Raw genomic sequence first — 23,603 nt, 5'->3', positions numbered from 1 at the left:
TATGAGGATGATTTCATCATCACAAAAAATCAGCCTATTTCGAAACTTTTAACCCATATAAGACAAAATGTTTTGTCTAGGATTTTGTCAAAAGAACGCTACCCTTACATGATAGCCCCCAGACATCTCTCTCCCATATTCATCTTTTCCTCTCTTTTTATTTTTTATTTTTTCACAATGGCCTTTAGCCTTTTAAATAGGGGAAAAAAACCTAAATCTAGAAAATGGAACCCAATCCTCGTTAGATTAAAATTTTCATATTTCATCTTATCCTCATTAAGTAACATTGCTTAATTAGGAGTTTATCCTTTTTAAAGTCCTTTCTGATTTGATAACCTTCTAACATCGAAATCCTTCCAAAATTAGGGATTCAGGGTGATTTGTCATGACACATCGTTCGAGAGAAGATTACTCGACCTTATGTCTTTCGATACCAAACTCCTTGTATTTTGAACTCTTGTTTTGTCTTTCCTTCTACCCCAGAGCTCTAAACTTTGACCTAATTCCTTTTTGTTTCATCCTCAATCTACCCCTAGCTGTGACCTTACGCCTTTTCATTAAGCCATCCCTCTACCCAAAGTTCTTGACTTCCCCATATCTCTTAGGTCAGAATATCCTTAACAGGTCAAACCATGTGTATCCCTATGGGACATGTGTTACCATCACGAGACTTACAAATTTGACCCTCTGCGATGCCCCATCTCGAAAGTTTGGACGTAATCCAAGCTTCCGAGAACTTTCCCTTATTGGACCTGAAAGCCCTAATGAGCTCAAAACTATGAATGAGTCCCCACTGATGTTACTAACCTCCCATTCTTCCTCTTTTCCAGACATTACCAACTCTCCACCTTCCACCACTGAAAAGTGGCCAAGGACCTCTCCAAATCTCTAAGCTTGGAATGTTGAGTCCAAACTTTCAAGAGGGGACATTGTGGAGGATCAAATCTACAAGTCCCGAGATGGTGACACATATCCTACAGATATACACATGGTTCCAACTTGTTAAGGACATTCCGAGCTTAGAGATTTGAGATGGTTAACTTAGAGCTCGAGGTAGAGGGAGGACGAAACAAAAAGGCATAAGGTCAGGATTTAGAGCTCTTGGTGGTTAGCTTAGAGCTCGAGATAGAAGGATGAAACAATAACTTGGAGTACAAGGAGCACAATACCAGAAAATTTAAAGTCGGGGTAATCTTCTCTCAAACGGTATGTCATGGCAAATCACACCGAATTCCTGATTTTACAGAATTTGAACATGATTTTGAAAGGATTTCATTGTTAGAAGGTTATTAGTTCCAAAAGGATTCTAAAAAAGACAAACTACTAATTAAGCGAAATTACTTAATGATGATAAGATGAAATATGAAATTAGTCATCTAACAAGGATTAGATTTCTTTTTTTTAGATACTACAGGCCATTGTAAAATAGGAGGGGAAAAAAAAAAGAAGAATTCGGTAGAGACATGTAAAAGGGATCCTCTTGTAACAAGAATACAGATTATAATGGAATGACTCCCTGGACTCATGGATATAAGCACCTTTGCCGAACTACGTAAAAAATTTCTTGTGTTCTCTACTTTCTATCTTCTGTGGATTATTCTTATGGTTGGTCGATCTTGACGATCTTGATATGGCATAGAGATCTCCATGAGGGTTAAAAAAGTTGCATCTACAGTAAACTTGTGCCACAATCATGGCATTCCATGCTTCATATCTCAGTTTTTCATTCTAACAAACACCCATGAAGCTCCATTGATCAACCGTAGATATAGTCCCATCCCAAAACGGTATTGTAGGGGAAACACTGCAATATCAAAAAGAACAAAAAAAAGTCTAAAATAGCCAAATTGGAAATGCCGTAGTAACTATTAACATAATCTAATCTATAGGTATGGGTAGAAAATACGTATCTATCCATCCATCTACTATATGAAGCTACCATATCTGGGGAAAAAAGGAGAACGAAATCATAAAAAAGCAACTGTGAATGAATCATCGGTTATCCATTTAATTAATGAAGTAGACAAAACTGAAGTGTCTAAAGGAATGTTACTTTATGGTTCAGGCCCCTTCACAATCAAACTTAACAACACAATTAATATGGGGTAGTACAGCAACTTTGATTCTTCATTTTCAATGACTCTTTTAATAGATGAGAAATAGAGCTTTATCAATGCTTCGGACAGGATCCAGGACTGCATTTAGTATACATTAAGGTTGGCAATATCACCAGAGGATAAAAAATCTGCAAACAATTCAACAAAATGTGTATCCAAAACCTTAGTAATTCCAGCAATATAAGAAAACCTTGGTAAAATAAACTTATAAACATGTCTTTGCACCTGTTGGATGGCTCCAGTTCCTGAACTCCATTGACACTTCCATCCAACTGCAGGATTTACCTCAAAAAATATGTCAGACAACATGAATATCATTCTAAAGAAGATTACAAAACAGAAATTCGATATTAGCCAAGAGTTCGACTACAAAGTTGGCAGCAAATGGAAACATTTTTCCTCAGCTAATAGACCAAATACTCACAAAATGCCAAGAAGACAAGGATGCCATAATTTTAATCATATTTATGAAAGCACAATGGATTAACATGACCCAAAATAAAATTTCCAATGGATCAACATGATCCAAAAAAACTGATTTTCATAGTAGCTCAAGCCCACAAGGCAAACATGGAAATTTCCCTTACAAATTGTTGGCTAACCATGAATACACAGTCCTTCCTAGGAGGGGAACTGAGCTGATAGTACATATCAGGCAATCCTTCAATAATCCTTTCTTATATGGGACGTTGGTGGAATGGTGGTGATGGGATGTCCGGCCCTTCTTCCTACAACACAAGTTAAGGGTCAAGTTAAAATCGCACTGGAATGTTCTCTCCTCTAACCCAATAAACCTCCAAGAGTAATAAAGTTACTTGAGGCAAAGCTGTGTTTTAAGTTTCATATCTTGAAATTTTTCAGCCAAGACAGGAACAAAACATTCATGAATGTTTTAGGAATAATGTTTCAGATTGACTAGGAATGTTTCAGTCAAGACAGTCTTGGTTTTTCTGCAAGCCGAAACATTGACTCAAGACAAGATTTTAAACCTTGCCTATATCTCACATTCAAAAATTTTAAAAAAAGGGTAAACTCAATAATTATTGATCAAGTGGAATGATGTTGTAGAGTTAGTGTGTACCCCAAGATGAGCCATTGATGAACGAGCTATTATTGCCAGGAGAACGCGGGCCCAAAGGGTTACAGTTGGGAGGGAGGGGCTGAACGTTGGGATGATTCCACTCTCCGCCACGAACAAAAGTCGCTTGCCCATGGTTAGACCGCTGAACAGGTAGCTGCCCAAATCGGCTAGGAGAATTTTGTGAGAAATGGGGGGGCATGACATGTGAAGGCTTTGACATGGGACGGGTGTACCCAACATGCTTATCATAGGATGAAGATGAAGGGGGGCTGCCCACCTCTACATATGAATATGCTTGAGCTGGTCCACTTGTTCTGAAGTTTCAAGAGAATAATGAATGAACTTAAAATTAAACCTCCAAGACGAGAGAGTATTCCATAAAATTGTATTGTAGTATTTGAACAGAAATCCAAATACAGTAGATAGAGAATACATATCCAAATATCAAAATTTTCATAAGCAAATAATTTCCAAAGTTGCATGTAAAAAAATCATAATCGCCCACTCTAAGAATCCATGAGAAAACCATAATGAAGGTACTCAATGGAATGATGACTAACCTTTGGTTGAACAAATGTGAGCTTGTCGGGGGCTGGTAAAAGGCACGGTTTAACCTTCCAACACCAGCTGTTGGAACCGCAGAATCCAAAGCATGACTAAGGCGCATCCCATTGGTAAAGTGAGAGGATAAAGAGCCCATGTCAGAACCGTCCTCTTGCAAAAGAAGTTCATCGCTGGAAAAGGATTCATCAGTTTCCACATGAAATCAATTACAAAGTCAAGGTTGTCACAAATCAAAACGCTTACGCCAGTACAGCATGACCGAACCTAAGGGAAATTAAATGTTTACAATCCATACAGTTAGATACTATATAGGCATATATTATCTACAAAAAAAAATTGACCACCTTGCAAATATATTAAGGAGGGACGGCTATACACAACCTATATACAAGGATTGTAACCATACCTTTTTTTTTAATCGGTAAGATTGTAACCATGCTTCAACATGTGATTATTCATAATCCCGTCATATCTTAATGGATGGAAGGTAAGATGACAAAGGGACAATAAATTCATAATGCAATGATATGATTGTAAATAGTGAACTAAATCAATAAAAATCCAATTCAAATAATGAAAATCATAAATACTAAATTCACCTAAAATATGGAAAGAATTGTAACTTCAATCCCATGAGGCCTAGATGCTTGCCTAGGCTAATTGGAGAACCAAGGTTAGCGAATAAACAAAATACTAGTACATTGAACTTTACCAACAGAATTTGTTTTTTCCTGTTAGCTACACCAAAATTTGGTGTTCGACCAAAATGCCGGCCATGGTTGGTGCTTAAATCTTGATTACAAATACAACACTGATAACATTTCCTTGCTACAGCCAGTTACAAGGTTTCTAAATCTTAATTTCAACATCAATGTCGATACTGGAAAAATTAAAAAAAACAAAGCAGTCAACACCTCTAACACCTAGCCAGCCCCTGGGTGGGTAGCAAACACCAATCAGTTCTACAGCTTGATAAATACTTCTATTACTTGTCCTGTCTTCCTCCTCCAATCCACACCACCCAACAAAAACATTTTAGAATCATATTTAGTACATCATTATTTATGTCTAATCTTTAGTATCATTTAAGTAGCGTAGTTTTGGTATTTTGCATTTTATAACAAGTTAGTGAGAAGAAGATAATTGGAGCAAACTTTATAAGGAGTTTAAGGGGGTCTTCATTGAAGATTTTGTTGTGAGATGGGATAGGGTTTGTTCATTGTCGAGAGAGTAATTTGTTGTTCTTGTTTCGTTGTTGTTTGCCTTCCTTTTGTCTTGCTTCTTTTCTTCGTTTTGGGTTGGTCCTCCCGACCCCTCTCGTTTTCTTCTTTTAATAAAATTATCTTTATCGATAAAAAAAAGAATGGTGATATGAAGACCAAACAAGAAAGCACTTATCCATCCCCTTTAAAGACAAAGAAACCTAAAATCTCTGATTTTGTGTGGACCATTTTTGAAAGAAAAAAAAAATGCCACTCAGGTTTTGCCCTGCTTGAAGGCCCCCTTGTAGCCCAAAGCTTTTGAATAATTGATCAAAATAAATCTTGAAATTTTAGAACTTAGCCAAAATTTATACGATTTAGTTGATTTGGTCAAATTTTACAACAGCAACATTTCAAAACTCAATGAGATTGGTTCCATGTTAAGGGGTTCCACACGAATTGTAAACCTGACCCTTTATTCCTTGTCCAGATCTGGGACCAGCAATGAAAGCCTACTGCTAGAGTGTCATGTGACTGATGTGTACTAATCAAACTAAATGCAATTTTGTACCACTAAAGCGGAGAACTTCTCCTGGAGCTTTGAAGGCTTACCTATAATTGGGGTCCCAATCTCCGGGATCAGGCAGTGAACTGCTCTCAGGCTGGTCATAAGCAGTTTCTGAAGTCCAAGGGAATGGCATATTGGAGTTAAGTGCAAAGGCTCCCCCCGAGGTGTTTTGACTTACAGTAGATGAAAACCCTGATCGAATCCCTCCTCTTTTCTGTCTCCAGCTAGTAGGCACATTTGAACCGGATTGCACACTCCGAGGAGAACCACCATGTCCTTGAGAGTTCCCCTCAAGCTGACTACAGCTAGTACCTTCAGAGTGATATCCATGTCTTTGTGTAGAGGAAGCGTTCTCCTGTTGAGGTTGCATCGAGAAAGTTCCAGGTCCCGGATGTCCCAAACTTCTTCTTCGGTTATATTGGCTGACAGCGGCCACCTTTCCTAATGGTGATCCATGAACACCACTCCCTCGTGCTGGAGAAGTTGGGCCATATTTCCCAGGAGAGCCTGATGAAATCTGAATGTGGGACGTAGGAGGTGTAAACTGTGAAGGACTGACACCTAAGGACATTGGCCCAAAATTTGATGGACTGACACCAAGTCCATTTCCATGAGAGAATTGAGAAGTTCTTCGCCTAGCATCGGGACTAGCTCCGAGGATTGCTACACCACCATGTGTATGCATGTTCAAGCCAGATGGACCTACGGGTGAATAATATGCATACATGCAGCTATCATCTCCATAGCTTCCATAGCTGCTACCAAGCCCACCACCGTCTGTATAACTACCATAGCTTCCGAAGCTTCCATAACTACTGGCATGAGAGAAGGCAGCCATCTGAAAATGTGGACTGATCTGTGGAGGGCCTCTGTTCACGCTTGAAACCTACAAGGTTAAAAACAAAGTCCAAACCCTCATACCATATAAAAATCTACAGCTAAAATGCTATCAACAGAAATTTCGGGCGTGGTCTGGTATAATAAGACCCTAACAAAAATTATAGTCAAAAAAGTGACCTGAGGTGAGAGACCAGCAGCAAACCAGTGCCCTCCACCTGGGTGGTGGTCCACCTTCATATTTTGGGCAACAAGCTACAAAATACACACATAAAGTTAGGTAGAATCAGATGCTTGATTACCAAAACAAAGATCAAGCAAGACTGCACCATTCTAGAATCACTTGAACTTGTAACATAACTCAGCAAAAAAAAGGGTAAATTTGATATTAAATAACCATACTCAAAAAACTCGGGGTCCTTTTATTTATGCACAAAGTTGGAGAGGATGGAGATGGAGTGAGAGCAGGTGGTTTCAGGAAAGTCAGAAAGCAGGAGCAGCTCTGATAATCAAATGATATCAATATAGAGCTTTTCAATTTTTGTGCTTCTATTCACAAAAAATTGAAAATTGACTTCTTTAATAATTAAGCTAAGTCTATATATAAACAATGAACATAAATATTATTAATGGTGGATCTACTGCACTCAAGGTAGTGGCATCCAATGATTGGGTAGAGGCTTCTGAAACCAATTCAATATAGTTCCACCAAGTACACTTACCATGCGAGGGGTCTCTGGAACAGGAATATAAGGGCATGAAAAGGCTTCCCCCGTCACAAAAGGATGTTTAGAAGCCTGCAAGCAGAATAATTTAAACTATGATATCCAACACTTCGAACTAACGTTCATAGCAGCGGGAACTAACAGAGATGAGGCGAAAATTGATCACTAGAGTAAGTTGAACCACCTGTAAAGGGGACCACCGCTTCGCTGGATCAAACTCCATAAGTCCCCTCAAGAAATCAAGCATTGCTAATCGGGTTATCTTTTCTGTTTTGTCATTACCAGGATATGACAGACATTAACAATCATTTGAAATGATGGGCGAAACAAATCCATTCAGTGGGCAATGTACGCTTATATTTTAAGGGTAAGGGGAAAAAAACAAAGCAACTTACCTCTAGAGATTTCTTCCTCAGCTATATTTTTCCGATGAGGGTAGGTCGTAACAATGTCTTCCAGGTTCATGTGACGGTAATACTCTTTCCCTATTAATGGTTTCTTCAACTCCCTCTGGATAGAAACTCACAGCCAGAAAAGAAATGAGGATAAAAAAAACCACCAAACAACAGAAGAATTTATATATCAGAGTAATATCAAATAGAATGCCAAATTAAAGGGGACTTATCGGCCAAAGAAAGCATGATCAGAGCTTCAATATATGAAACAAAATGATCTTCGGTTTCTTTTCTTTTTAATGAACCTTTTCATAATGATCTAAATAATTAAAAGAACAAGAACACTTTTTTTTAATACGTTAAATTTATTAAAAAGAGGACAAGAAGTCCTCAAGGAATAAGAACAACAATTTAACTTACAGCTTCGTACTCCTCTTCAGTTAATGCTTGGTATATACTCCTTCCACCAGTGCAGGCTTCATCATTCTCCAAGCAATGGACATTCCCAATGAACTTAAAGAACTTGCTTGTGTTTTTTGCCTCCTTCAGCACATGATCAGGGGGTTGTCCTCTATACAATCAACAAAGCATACATCAAGCCATTAGACACCTTGTCCTTGGGAGTTCAACAGCTTACTGTATGGTACAGCAAAAAGAAGCAACTTTTTAAATTATCTATAAAATATACGAGATTTGCTCCAACAAGTACGGAAATGTTGCTAGAACCAAAAATTAAGTAATCTTCATCAAAATAAATCACTTATATGTTAATACTTCCCAATATAAGATTAAGCAAAATACTGAATAACACGATTTCATTATAGAAATCTACATAAAATCCAAAGCAGTGTATCATCATCTTTTCTTTGTTATTTTATTAATAACTGACTTCAAGGATGAAAAAAGTGATGCATGGTATCATAAGACCAAGTCAAGGAACTTTGTGAGAGGTTGGCAAATCTTAAACGGGGTTCTAATTGCAAAACAAGTGCATTGACTCAAGATTCAAAGCTAGAGAAAATGGTCTTGTGTGCAAAACCGATTTAAAAAAAGCTTATGATCATGTGAGCTGGAACTTTTTAAAATATATGTAGGGAAGAATGGGCTTTGGTTCCAGATGGATTGCTTGGGTTATGAGATGTGTTTATACCAAGCTTACAGCATTAGCACAGAAGAGGAAGAAGAAGAAAAATAATTGAAGACAGGAAAAGTATATCCCACACGAGTTTCTGCTCTTTTACCTCACACCTTGGCGTTTTGAGTATGCGTCACATAGAAGAGCGCCTTGAGGCATACCTCATGAATGCCCTTTGCAAACTATGCTGAGATCATTAGCACGACTAAAAATGACTATAATCTGGATGTTCGCAAACTTGACAGTATATAAGTCTCCTTACAGAAACGGTGTGAAGATGCTATTTGTTGGTTAAAGAAGATGAAAGCCAAAAGGCTTGATATGTTGTCTGTGGCAATTGCAACCTTCCTTTACTTTCCTTCTAAACCTTTTTTTTGTATTAAGTCTTTGCTAAATAATTTCACTTGTCAATGAAAACCAAATAAGGAGCATACATGCAGAAACACCACAAAGATGTCAAATCATTGGTTTATGATGTACTTACACAAGCATTGCATATTGCATAACCACCACCTAATGGATGTGAAAATCATTAGCTTCATTTTCTCTTCTTTCTCTATCACACCATTTTACCAATCACAAAAATAAAAGAAAGCTAATATCAAGTTATCAACTACTAGGAAGATGTTTTTCCCAGAACGAGTTTATAGAGTACATCAAGCACAGCAGGTTTTTAGCCCAAAATGATTTAAAAGTTCAAAATAGAATTGCTGATAAAACAGAACATACCCTAGTATTTTTATCATTCGCTTGAGGAGATCAAATTCAGATGCTCCTGGAAACAGTGGCATCCCTAAGTACAACTCGGCAACAATGCACCCAAAAGACCACATATCAATAGCAGTGGTGTATCTAGATAATGGATCAAGGGCCAAACTAAAACACCAACGAAAATAATAGAGACCATGAGTTCATGAAACCATACCCAAACAAAAGTATGAATCATGCAGATAACCTAACCATTATTCTTTAGCATTGATATATCAAAGAAAATTAGAAGCTCTGAGTTTTCATTAGGAATGCAAGTTGGGTGGGTTGAGTCGGGTTGGGTGTCAGCCTGAGCCCCCAAGCCGAGCTTCAAGCATTAAACCCCAAGCACAAAACAAAGAAAATAAAAGCCTGAAAAAGATGCGACGTTTGAACATTCCACCTAAACAAAACATGTAAGAAGTTCAAATGTCACACCCCACCATAAAAAGAGAAGCTATACTCGAAGAATAAAATTACATAATTCATCTATGAGGATACTGATAACCGAGAAGAACTTCTGGAGACCTGTAATAACGGCTCTGCAGCAGAAAAGGGGAAGCTAATCAAATACAAGTCAGCGAGCAGTTCTTGATGCATCCATTCCATATGCTTGTATGTTAATCCAATAATCATAATAATGATGAAAATTTAAGAACATATAAGCAATGAAAACCTGAATGTAAGAGTAAACAGTCCGATCCTCCATACAAGCTGATCCAAAATCAATAACTTTGATTTCTGCCGGCCTCTCACTGTCAATTCCAGGAAACTACAATTGAAGTTTAAAAGAACAGAATATATCCTACACAACTTAGTCTGAAGCAAACATAACAAGCAACTCACCTAGTGCAGAGAAGAATGTTTTCGGGCTTCAGATCACAATGAATGATACCAGCATCTTTCATTAGAACCAATGCACGCAAGATCTGAAGGAATGGAATACAATTAGAGAGTTGCTATTGGCACCCCAACTTTTACTTATTACACCCTAATTTCTTAAATTATTTATCACCCCCCAATTAAAGATTAGAACACACCATTCAAACATTACAAAGGATTGGTTCAAATTAGTTTCTCAACATTACAAAATATTATAACACTTGTTCAAACAATTTTTGTAATTGTTTACAATTATGATAAGGTTCATACAAAATCCTAAACCCAAAAAAAAAAAAAAAACATGAGAGAGCTTCTATTAGCACCCCAACTTTTATTTATTCTCAACCATTCACACATTTTCTTTATTTTTAACTGGGTGTAATAACTAAAAGTTGGGGTGTCAATAGCAGCTCCCAAAAATTAATTAAATAGCACAGGCTAAGAGAACACTGTTTAATAAGCATCAATGACCATCCCAAGTGGAAAATCAGATGTTCAAACCAACCTAAATTATGAGCAAAACTTACTTGTTTTGAGAACACTTGAACAATGCTCAACGATAACCCTCTAAAACAGTTCAACTTGATGAGCTCATACCTGAATGGTCAAAAATATGTCACTACTAGCAGGACAAGGTCCTAAAAGAAATTATTAAATGAAACCATGACATTATGTACTGTTTAATTAATAAAATGTACTCATTAGATCAATCTTTTAAAACTGAGAAAGCAACTTACAGATTTGTGTCAAGCAGTTCAAAGGAAATACACAGATGACGCTGGAATACAAAATAATCGAGGATACGGACTATGTGATGCTTATCCTCGGGATCAAACCTCATATTTAGCTGCAAAAAAATGAAAATAGTAATAAGTACACACAGGAATTCCCATATCCTCTATTATAAGTAAAAGGAATTTTTATTTTTTTTGGAAACCAAGGTATCTGGGCCTCTTAGAGCACCCAACAAATCCCCGGTGCACCAGTTAAGAATTTAATTACCATTGTCAGGATGGTGACCTCAACTAATGCCTGCTGGTAGTAAGCAGGTTGATTTTTAATGATCTTAACAGCAACAAAGCTGTTTGTTTCTGAAACCCAGCACTTGGCAACCTGTCCAAAAGTCCCGTGTCCAAGAACATCTTTGACAACATACCTGCCACATGTTAAAAAGCAACAAAGTCAGATGCTTGTCTAAGAGTGCCACATCAAATTAACGACATACTAAAATGGGAAATTGCTACTTTTAAATATATTAAAAAAATATATCTAGTATTTCTAGTGTATATTACCATAAACACAGATAACATAGTAACAGTGGTAATGTTATGTAATGGTATTATTTCTACGTTGTATTTCAAAATAACTGTTATTACAAAAACAAAATATTTTCAAATTTCAAAATCGAATAACAGTCCTTTTGGTGTTTAATAAAAATGAAGGCAGTTAATATTATTTATGTGTCCCCCCTCAATTATGTAACATGGTTACATTACTGATATAAGGGTTGTTGCAGTACTACTGAGATACTGTTATAACAGTCCCTTTAAACCTTGGGATTAACTACAACATTTTGAAGCACACTACAGACAAATGCCACCCTTTTGAGTTTTATGCCTGGATATACTGGAGGAAACCTTCTATATTCCATTGCTCACAAAAAATGTTTAAACATATAACATGGGATATGAAAAAAAAAAAGAGAGTTTTATGCCTGCAAACACTGGGGTAAACCTTGTATATTCCATTCCTCACAAAAATGTTTAAACATAAAAGATAGGATATGAAAAAACATTGCATATCTTCTATTAGGTTATCTTTTAAATTTTTAGTTGGGACAGGCCTTCTAATTGACCTTTAAAACTAGCTATAAAGCCATAAGCACATTAATAACCCCCAACAGCATAGTATTAAACTTCTACATATTTCCATAAAACATGTCCATTTCCACAATGCCCGACATGAGATATAACTGAAAATTTCTTCTTGAATACATTTTGGTGGAAATCATTATCCATTTCACAAAATATTTTTGGTGAATAGTGAACATTGAGGCAAATAAATTCAAATTTTAGATACCAAAATATTCCGATGAACTGATATATTATTTGTTGAACAATTATTCCGAAAATATTGAATTTTTTTTTATTTAAAAAAACTCATAAATTGCCTGTAGAAAGACATTGAAAATTACATATAATAATAAGTCAACAATAAAAAAGACACAAAATATTCAATTATTAATTAGATTTAGTTAGGTCACTCAATCATCTTATTACATGCATTATAAGCATGGTACTATGTTCATATAAGCAAGCCCATAGGATTAGAACCTGATGGTTAAAGTGGAAGTATTTTTAGAATGCAATGTGATCAATGCATACTAATAAAATTTAAAGAAATTTTTTTATATAAGACGGCAGTAAAACCAACTATACTTTATGAAATTGAATGTTGAGTGTTAAGATGCATCATGTTAAATTGAGGGTAGTAAAGATGAGAATGTTCAGAAGGATTAGTGGAATGACTAAGAAAGATATAATTAGAAATGAATACATAGGCGAAAATATGGGAGTAGCTCCAATGGGTAATAAACTAAGAGAAAGTCAATTGAGATGGTTTGCGTAAGTTCAACAAAGGCTGATGATAATAGCCCGTGTCGGAAGAAATATTCAAGTCGAAAGTAGAACATGGATTGAGATAGTGAAAGCGTATATGAACACTTCCAATAACAGAAGACGTGGCTCTAGAGAGAGGAATGGAGGAATAAGATTCGTTTAGACAATCCAAAGTATTTGGGATGAGGCTTTGACGACGATGATGATATAAGCATGCACGTACAATCCTCCCTGTTCCAACTAGTTGAATATATTTGCAATTAATTCAACACATAAGTAAAAAATAAAATGTAATAATGCGTTATAGTACGTAATTAGTTTGTTCATTAAGCAAGTGTTTTACATGTTAAGGCATAGGCGTATGTAGTTAATGTGACATTATTATTCTCATTTCCATGTAAAATATTACTGTCTTTCACTTTTTTGGCTCTCAAATACTTGTGCATATGTATGTTGGAAGATTGTTGATTCCAAACTTCATATGATTGTTTGTTGTATTTTTATAACTTATAAGCGTGTTTTAGTATTTGTTTTATCATTTCCTTCAGTTTCAATAAAAATTTCTCAATATTTCCGTCTTTACCACAACATTTCCATCATTTTTGTGAAAACTGCATTGACCTATAATAATTTTCCCAACAATAAATTGTTCCTATAAGACATTGTGCATTGGCTCGAGTGGTATGGAAGCACTCTTCGGAATTCCCTTGTGCTTCACGAAGACGGTTAAAGGTCTTTTTGAATCCTGGAAAACTTTGGGTTCTCCCTTCATGCGGGCTAGGAGATTGCTCTGATCTCTTCTTCAATTTTTTTTGTGCTGGGGTATTCGGAAACAGGAATCGTAGTGTGTTTGAAGGGAAAGGTGTCTTAGATGAGTTTAAAGAAGATGTCTTTGATGAGGATTTTATGGGGAGATGGGAGTGGGTTTGTAAATTTTCATGATTAGTCGAAAGTCTATCGTATGGGTGTCCTTGTATATTGTTATTGCTGGTCACCTTGACCACATCTAATATAATTAGCATTTACCTATAAAAAAATAATAAATTGTTCCTATAAATGTAAGGATATGTAGTTCGTTTCATCACTGTCGTGAAGATCAGAATGGAACAATTTATGTTGATAACACATAGTACCCAAGATTTCATGTGTGCTTGCACATTTTCATGCACATGTGGAATGTGTCTTCATATCATTTCTTATTACGTCAATCCCTCCATCATCTATCTAAGCCTTCATTCCTATTATACATTTGATTGCTGATGACAGAGTGATACATATGCACGTCTTTGTACACATATGTACATAAATTCACAGATTGATTTGAAATTTTGAATCATCACAACTAAGTAGTAAGACGTGTGGAGTGTTGTTCTCACGTCTTAGGTTCAAACCCCCCTCGAACCCCATACTTCTTAAGCTAACCAATAACCCTAAACCTATCAAAAAAAGGGGGGGAGGGGGGAACATGTTTAAGGAACATTGTTGTGGAAGGGGGAAATATTGAAACATTGGACATTGACCCCAGAATGCATAGGTTCTCGTATGGGCTAGTGTTACTGAATCGTGCAAGGAGTGGATATCTTCACTTGATCCAATGACTAAAATTTCTTTTCGCATTATGAGCAACTAAATCCCTCTCTCATCTTTGCAATAGACAGTTCCTTGACAAGATTAAAATACCAGTATCGTTATCCACTATTACAATGTAAGTTTTTTTTAAGAAGAAAGTGGGTTAGGGGTTAATACCTAGTAATGCAAAATAACTAAGATAAATAAATAAATATACACTGTGAAGATAAAACTTTTAAGTATCCATTTATGTGTTTCGAAACTGGTTTTAAACATCTTTCTGAGTTTCCTGATGGCCTGAGTTAGGCCTGATCAAAGACGCCTTGAACTAGTGAGGTATGACATGAAGCTCTACAAGTACTGGGCTTCAGCCATATTACAAGTATTTGGAATAGAAATGTCTTCTTTATCAAACTACTCATTTAATGGGAAATAAAGAACAATTTTACTGGTATGAAAAGAGGGATTTTTTTTTACTAAGAGGCACGTCAAAATACAAAAAGCACAAGAAAAACATAAGACCACAATCTTTAGCTACTAGTGAGAAAATCCACTTGTTTGTCAACTCCTAAAACATATGCTGTTAAGAGTTTAAAGTTTTCTGCACTAAAAACTTTATTTACATCCAAAAAATAGAATATAAGCCTCACTTCCATATTACAAAAATGATCTAAACATCCCCATGCTTTGTGTTGCCAAAGGAGCATCACCATTGGCCCTTCTACTGGTTTAATGGCGTATTTGGCCTTTATTACAATATTAGTGCAAGTGTAAATCTAATAGAATGGCCCTGAACAAGGATTAGAAAAGTATGTAGTCTGGTAAGGTGTTTAAATAAAAATCTTTTAGGAGTCAATACGGAGAATTGGATGTGATTTTTGCAAACACACACTGTAGAGTTTGAGAAGGATTTGCTAAACCTTTAAATCCCCTATTTCTTCCAAATTTTTTCTTGCTTTATAAAATTCACTGAGCCTAGAATTCATCGTTCTCTCTCTTTAAATACTAAAAGCTATTTTGTTTCAAGATGATGTGGCTCTCCCATGGTGCGTCTTGAACATGCACCGATTTAGAGAAAGAATTAAGATGTTGTCTCTCAAAATAGACTGATTTGAAAAGGGATCTTAAACCGATAAGATACCAGAAGATTATTGTGCAGGAAGTTGACTTTAAAAAGACCAGTTCTCATGGGAAACTTCACCCCAGTCACCAAGAAGATATACGTGCCGAAAACCAGGCCATTCCGACATTGCCACCCATATGAAAAGTTGATGTAAATTACTTGTTAAATTAGAAGTCCAGAATTTTTCAATCCCAAGGAAACTTTCCACTAGGGTTTGAGAATGTCAAATTGAATTGATTGTTTGTGACGATGGTCTCCACCATATGGAGAAGTTATTGGATCATTCACTGTGATATCCATGTGGACTATGCAACGAATGTACAAATAGGGAATAACCCATCCAAAAAAGGTACAAATAGTGAACAAATAAAAACTGCTCTGGGCTCTGTATATGTTTGTGCACGTGTGTTGAATTTACACCTAAATTTAGAGAAATTCTATTTCCACACCAAATTTTGCTAACAGCACCCCAATTCATATGCCACACCTATAAATAACTACACAGCCATCGACTCTAAAACCTAGAGGATTGTTTTTGGAAAATGCCCTTATATACCAACTTTTGCTAACAGCACCCCAATTCGTATGGCATAAATAACTACCACACCCATTGACTCTAAAACCTAGAGGATTGCTTTTTGGAAAATGCTCTTATCTTCAACATCAACCAAATAACTAAATGCTCTTGATTTTTCTCTCTAAAACCAGTCATTCAATTTTAAGATCTAGCTCATTTAACCTTCCTAACTCACAAACAAGATAGGATTTTTGCGAAGGGTTTTCATCAGGAGAATTAAATCGATCGTTGAAGACAAGGTTGAATCGGTTGAAGAACTTGAAGAAGATGGGTTTTCAGTAGAATAATCAAAGATTTTCTTCTAGAGGTTGAAGTCGATGAATTGAAGACGAAGTTGAATAAGTTTCAAAGCTTGAAGATGATGGATATTTCAGTAGAAAAATCAAGGGTTTACTTCAAAACGTTGAAGCCAATGGAGGGTAGACGAGCTTAAAGAGGTTGGAGATGATGAATTTTGGGGTGAAAAAATAAGGGGTTTTTAAATATTTGAATTGAACCATTTGAAAAGAAATTGATAAGTTTAATGATGTAGAGAAATTGGAGATCTTTGAGACTTTTATCTGAGGACCATTAATGGCAGATGTAGCACGGTGCCATTGGAATAATTTGTAATTCACATGGTATTAAAAATGATCCTTAAGTACTAATTTTTCACTCTAATCTACGGTGAAGGGAATTAGTGTTAAGAGAGAGAGAGAGAAATTCGTCAATTCAAGTTAGAAAAGACAAGGTCAAAGGGCAAGGGAGGAAGCCAACATTTTGTTTAATCTAGAGAGCATATAATATGATATACAGATATAATATTTATCTGCATATAACAAACAGAATATTTGTTTTTCAGTTAGGTTTAAGTATGCAACAGCAAGTTAAATCTTTTAAACAAAACAAAATAAAAATACATAGACCACAAGAAGTTAGGCTTCAATATTTCCCTCTTCATCAGATTTTCTAGAATACACAATTTTTTTAGTGCAAGAAGGGAAAAAGATTACTACAGTAACAGGGAAAGGGGTTAAAAAATGGAAATCTATAACTAACAAAAACAAACCTCCGTTGTGAGTCTAAATTGACCAAGACATAGTTCACAGATAAAATAAGATCCGAATTTGCATTATCACAGCCATCATTGAGCACTCCAACTGATGGGCTTGTAAGGTAACGCTTTGGATTCAATGCTTCAGAATACTTGAAATCTGGGTTACATGTTTGGTATGTATCAACTATGTCCTTGGTTAATTTCAAGACCAGCTGCAAAGGCAAAAACTGTCAGTCAGTACAGGGACATCCAATTAAAACAATTACAGATGACGTAATCTGAGTAATGTAGCATCACCTAATAAGAACACTAGAAGTAGATATAATGAGTTTTATTTTCCCTAAAATGTTACATGAAAATCTTGTATTACAAATAAATAAATGCAATAATTGGGGATAAAATTGCCAAAATGATTATCCAACCCTTACTAACTCACTAATGTGATCCATTACATTTGTAAGTCCCAAAAAGATTCCTTCTCAAAGCCGACGTTGAACAAATATTGGGATTTGAAAGAGAGAAACAACAGGAACGAGTGAGAGAGTTATAAAAAATAAAAATAAAAATACCACGCATTATGAAATAATAGAAAATCTGCTATCTTTTCTATCCGGGATCTGAAAAATTGAACCACCGTTCTGACTCTAGTTATATCAAATTTATTGGCTATTGATGCAAGAATATGGGAATGTCATGAATAGAAATACAGGATCATCCATACTTTACAAAATGGAGATCATGTGGATTCTTCAATCAAAGAATCATAGAGGACCGAGATCAAGGGTCAGGTCATCCATTCAAAAACAAAAGAAGGGGTAAGCTTATCATCCATTTCCACCATTTCCTCCAACCTTTGTCCTCTTAAACATTCTTCCTCTTAGTTAACCTTCTATGCAACCTTATTCTTCTTCATCCAACTTTTATTTCTATGATCTTCTAAGATTCAATAGAGGATCTTGCGAGATCCTCTATGAACACTTAGTAAGCTCGATGGAAAACCAAGAATGAACTCATAATTAAAGATTTTACAATAATAGAAGTTATGGAACTGAGGATGATTTCTAGCAGGTTTTACAACATGTGACCATTGTTGAATTGCCAAGAATCTCCAGTACGTTAAGTCGTAGACAGAAAGTTTCAGTGATGTTCTGTCTTCATTCTCATTTCTCACGTTGTTTAAATAGATCATTTTCAGACATAAAGAGTATAACTTCAATGTATTTAATCCAAAGTAAAATTTCATTTTCAAATCTTGAAACTTTGAACAACTCGACAACACTCTTGAAAAATCTTCATTAGATATCTCCACACCCTGAAATGTTAAATGTCTAATAGAATTGAAATCTACACGGATATAATTTATCATGCAAAATATAATTTTCATATATTGGGCGTTGAAATCGTTGAAATAAGTAAAGGGTAACTCCAAACTAAATTCATCTCCATTGCCATCGACAGAGAAATTCAAACATAACATTAATGATATTTTCCTTAACAGCTCAAATTATCCAATAAAATAATATCATGTCGGTATCGTTCTTCATCATATTTGAAATTAAGATGGAATGTATGAACCTTTGTTTTCTTATCACAAAGAAATAAATATCTAGTGATAAATTGAATTAATATTTTGTTCGATTCGAAAGAACAATGAAGATGATCATACTTATAGCACAATTTATTCATTTGTAGTGCTATTCACATGATCGCAAACATTTCGGGAACACATCTTACACTAACAGAAGGGCAAATATCAATTTTGAAAGAACTTATTATCAACCCCTCTAAGATATGAATCTATCCATAACGTACACAAAGAGTCACTTATCTATGAATAGAATCCAAATTCAGATTTTGCATACCACTTAAATGGATAGCCCAAACCCTCATCTTGACCAATTTGTAATTCCAAACCTCGATGACATAATTGTTAGCCTTAACTTTGATCGTAGTCATGGTTCATTCAAATCGAACCAGACATTCGTTCGATTTATCACTAAATATTTGTTTCTTTGCGATAAAAAGACAAAGGTCTAAACATTCAACAGTAATTTCGAATATGACAAAAAAAAAAATACCGACATGATATTTTTTGCTGGATAACATGGATTGTTAGTGAAAAGATTATTAAAGTGTGTTTGAATTTCTCTATCAATAACAATGAAGATTAACTTCGATTGGAGTTACCATTTACTTATTTCAACGATTGCAATGCATAATGTCTGAAAATTACATGTTACACGATAACCTATCCCTGGGCAAATTTCAATTCTATTAGAAATCTAACATTTCAAGTGTAGAGATAACCAATAAAGATTTTTCGAGAGTGCTATCAATTTGTTCAAAGCTTCAAGAATTGAAGATGGAATTTTATTTTGGATTAAATACATTGAAGTTACACTAATGTGGAATGCAACCGACGATGAAAATTACTACAATTTTATTTTGGCAGTAGCGAAATCTTCCCAGTCAAGGAGAATTGATGGGGACATCAAATTTTAAAGAGCGAATTTTAGTTTTTATCTAGATTTCTGTTTTAGGACTTTATTTTCATGTTTTTTTTGCCCATAGTCTTAGTATAATATTTAGAGGCAGTTTAGTAACGTTAGTTTGTCTTTTATTTAAGTTTATTAGGGTTTGAAAATTAGGAAAGAGAGTTATGAAAATTAGGTTGATTTATTTGGTATTTTAGTTTAACTAGGATTTTTAAATTTAGTTTCTTTATATAGATTGTTTTAGGGTTTTTTTTTTATTTTATGAATGAACAATGAAGATTTGATGAATAAAGAATGAGTTTCTTTAATGGAGTGAAGTGAGTTCTCTACCATTCTTGGTGTGATTCCAAAATTCTATCTTTCTATTCATTTTTTTTCTAATATTTTTTTTTCTCTCTTAACTTTCTTGATTCTTGATCCTTGATTTTTTATTCTTGAAACCCATTTTATTTTAACCCTTAATCATTACCCAATAAACCTTAACCTTTAATTCCTTCCTTACCCTATAAACCCTAACTATTAACCATTTTCATTGAGATTGTGGTCATACTTGCCCAAAATCTAAAATCAAATTTCATTTTCTTATCTCTCCTATTGTCGCCCAAGTCCTTAACCCAATCCCCAACCAGATTTTCCTAAATCCCCTATTTTGCATAAATCAAATTCCATTTTCTTATCTCCCCTCATCGTCCTGCATCATACACTCTTCAAGTCTGAAAAGGGTTCATCTAAACAACGTGAAAAATGAGGATGACGACATAATAACATCACTAGAACTTTTTGTCTGCAACTTAACACACTTGACGATTATTGACAACTCAAGGATCACCACACGTTGAAAAACTTTTGAAGACAATCTACAGCGCCATACTTTTCATTATTGTAAAATCTTTGAGTATGAGTTCGAAAGTCCCAATTCTCCATTAAACTTACTAAGAACTCCAAAAAGATCTTCCAATAACAAAAAATAATAATAAAAGTTAAATGAAGAGGAAGAAGGCTGAAAAAAAAATGTTTACGAAGAGGAAGAAAGTTGTAGAATAAGTTTATAAAAACGAAAGGTTGGATGAAATCCTGAAAGTAGAAATGGTGGCAGTGGAAGATGGATGGTATGCTTCCCCCTTCTTTTGTTTTCAGACGATGATCTAACCCTTGATCTCGGTCCTCTATAATAGACTTCCTAGATTGAAGATGAATCCGAGCAAGTAAGCATCTCATGTGGACTGTACTGGAAGCTAGAGCAAACACAATCAACTTCCTCTATGGCAAGAACGTGTGAAATCAGAAAATTTTAGTTTTTCACTTCTAAGCTAAAGATACCAGATTCTATCCAGTAGAGAAGTTTGCATTAGATGTGCCACCAGAGACGAGGGTAAGTTTTACAAATTAAAATCTGTCCACCTTGAGGAGAGGTAATATAGTATGATCTTGTCTAGTGATTATCACTAGAGTTTTTTGTATTTTTGGTTGTCTTTCTTTAACTTAACAAAACTGATTTTACCAAACACAAAAGAGTACATCTAAGAGCTCCAGACCACCATAATATAGTCATTTCATTTTAATTTTCAGGAAATTATGCTTGAAAGATAAAATGGTTAAGAATGTTCATGAGTTTCTAAAGGTTCTCTGAATTGCTTTCTTGCCTGAAAACTTTTTACTTAGAATAATATTTTTTTAAGGATTTTTTAGTAATGATATTTAGAGTTTAAAATTTTCCTCTAGTGGGTTTCATTGCTATGCTTCCGCAAAGTGTAATGAAATGCTTCATATGTGATAATGTGCAATTTATACATCTTTTTTTTTTTAACTTTCTTGATTGAAATTAAACTTCTCCTACGCCATTAAGCTACATCTTTGAAGTGTATACCCTACTCATTCTCTATGATTTTTGGAACATTGGTTCTCATCAAAAACAAATGAAAAGGGTGGCAAATATAAACTATGACTGTCCAAAGCCACAAAGAATACAATGATGAATGACATTATCATCAGCATCCTTAAAGCCGTTAGCAATCAAAGAAGGCAATAACTAGGGAGTGTTCTCTGATTTTTTATTTTATTATTATTATTATTATTTTTTTTTTTTTTTTTTTTTGGGGGGGGGGGGAGGGGGTCGATCTTGGGATTGGGTTTGTAACATATCCCTGGAGAAGTTGGTTGTGTTGTCGTGTGGTCGTGTTTGTTAACTCTTGTATCTCGTTCTTGTATTGGTCTTCTCAACCTCCTCTTCAATCAAGATTTGATTAAAAAAATTAAGTAATTTAAATTGAATCATATAAATTCTAAATTTTATCACTCAGTAATAGTAGTTACTGATACTTAACCATGGTTTCAGTTTTTCAATCCATAAAAAAAAATTGTCTATTTAGATCATCATCCATGCGTCCGTAATATATTAGAAAGATACCTTTTCTAGGGGGAAAGTGGCAAGTCAAGCACATCCTTTGTTCTACAATGAACTGAGGTTGAAACCAAATTGAATTATTTATAGTCTCGCAAATTCAATCAATAGAGCATAAATTCTAATTACCAAAATCAAACACAGCCCAACATCCAACAATCCCCAAATGTACATATTTGGACATTATCATAATTCAACGTTTATAAACAAGAAACTGTAACAAAAAACCAAAACCCAAATATACTCACCGGTCTTCTTACGATAATGCGCAAAGTACTGGATTTCTGGGCAGTTCCCGCGGCCACATGCGGCGGAGAATACTGACAGAAAGCTTGCAGCCTCGGATTCCATGGCGAATTCGATAAATTTTCAGCAACTTGAGGTTCTTCTTCCTTGCTAGTACTGGCTTCATCCATGACTCGGTAGAAATCAAGCTCGAATCCAAAAATCCCTATAAACCGACACCATCGCCATCGCGATCGCCAGTACCAACAATCTATCAAATAAAAGATTAAATAAAACCAAATAACCACAAACCGAAAGCTATTTCTCCTCAAATTCCACAATAATCTGATAAAGTTATCCAGCAGAATTCAATCCCATAATCAACTTTATTGAAGAAATCTGCCCCGATTCGATGAATCGTGGCTTGTATCAGGTAGAGATAAACTAGGGTTTTGATGGGGAAAATTTGAACTTCACTGAGAACATCAAAGCAAGTGATGATTGTGATCAAGAAGATGTGAAGATAGGCCTGAATTGAAATGGTATTATTTCCTCCGCCTCCGTCTTCTTCTCTTCCAAACAAGAGAGAGAAAGAGAGAGATTCTTGGCCAGCAGCTGCTTGTCGTATAAAATAAGTTTTGTTTTATATCTCCAACTTAACCATAATTAGATTATCTTTAACTGCGGTTCACTTAACTTTTTTTAGGTTTCTGTACACTCGGGAGTTGGATTGAAACTTGCAACCAGCCTCCTAGTTTTTTTTTTTAACTAGACTTTGATCCTATTTTCAATGCTATAGGTCAACCTGATTGGCTTTTCATTCACATATAGCTATTAATTCATTTGATATATTGGTCCTATGGTACTTCCTACATGTAAAAAAAAATTATCTAGAAGTTAAATGACATCAATATGGTATTAAAAATCATCCAAGACCAAGATGACTTGTTGTATCTCAAAATTGCAATCTTGGTATTGTTAGTGAATGAGACAACACATCATGATGGATAGTTCTCTTCTTCTTTTTCTTCATTATGATTTATAAACTTACAAACAAGAAATAATAAAATAAATAAATAAAAGTCAAGATAAAGATATGACTCATTCAAGTTATGGCTCATCCGAGTCATCTCAACATTGTTCGTGAACAAAACAAACAAAAACCATGGGCACAAATCAATATTTTCGTGTATGTGTGTGTCTAGTCATGAGCAAAAACTAATATGATAGAAACTAAGCATTAAGAGGATAGTTGGCCAAATATTCACAAAATGAATAATTCTCGATTTATTTAGATTTGATTCGC

The 23,603-nt window shown here is 35.1% G+C and overlaps 1 protein-coding gene across 2 annotated transcripts; it reads right to left on the bottom strand.

Annotated features, from left to right (window-relative positions):
* Window positions 1-1,970: 1,970 nt before the first annotated feature.
* Window positions 1,971-22,923, bottom strand: YAK1 (YAK1-like protein 1). Of its 2 annotated transcripts, XM_086437429.1 has the most exons (19): window positions 22,321-22,923; window positions 17,189-17,388; window positions 11,256-11,409; window positions 10,991-11,100; window positions 10,781-10,850; window positions 10,218-10,300; window positions 10,048-10,126; window positions 9,873-9,913; window positions 9,354-9,476; window positions 7,910-8,060; window positions 7,490-7,604; window positions 7,279-7,361; window positions 7,092-7,166; window positions 6,550-6,624; window positions 5,577-6,418; window positions 3,759-3,932; window positions 3,199-3,512; window positions 2,343-2,389; window positions 1,971-2,245 (listed from the first exon to the last, which is right to left on the bottom strand). In XM_086437429.1, the coding sequence occupies exons 1-19, from the start codon at window positions 22,486-22,488 to the stop codon at window positions 2,171-2,173; spliced, it is 2,979 nt and encodes a 992-aa protein (XP_086293555.1). In that variant the 5' UTR covers window positions 22,489-22,923; the 3' UTR covers window positions 1,971-2,170. The 2 variants fall into 2 exon arrangements, with proteins under 2 accessions (XP_086293555.1, XP_086293556.1); XM_086437430.1 differs by lacking the exons at window positions 1,971-2,245; window positions 2,343-2,389 and adding an exon at window positions 2,442-2,845.
* Window positions 22,924-23,603: the final 680 nt, after the last annotated feature.

Source organism: Akebia trifoliata, chromosome 3 (genome assembly GCF_017979445.1).
Source record: "Akebia trifoliata isolate Shusen 1 chromosome 3, ASM1797944v1, whole genome shotgun sequence".
NCBI classification, from domain to species: Eukaryota; Viridiplantae; Streptophyta; class Magnoliopsida; order Ranunculales; family Lardizabalaceae; genus Akebia; species Akebia trifoliata.
This window is presented reverse-complemented; position numbering and strand designations above follow the sequence as displayed.

Bases quoted from the DNA above. Each gene is read 5' to 3' on its own strand.
- YAK1 (XM_086437429.1), bottom strand. From the start codon at position 22,488: ATGGATGAAGCCAGTACTAGCAAGGAAGAAGAACCTCAAGTTGCTGAA. The intron at 10,127-10,217 runs GTGAGTTGCTTG...TGGAATTGACAG, and splicing joins AACATTCTTCTCTGCACTAG to TGAGAGGCCGGCAGAAATCA. The intron at 6,625-7,091 runs GTAAGTGTACTT...TGTATTTTGTAG, and splicing joins TTCCAGAGACCCCTCGCATG to CTTGTTGCCCAAAATATGAA.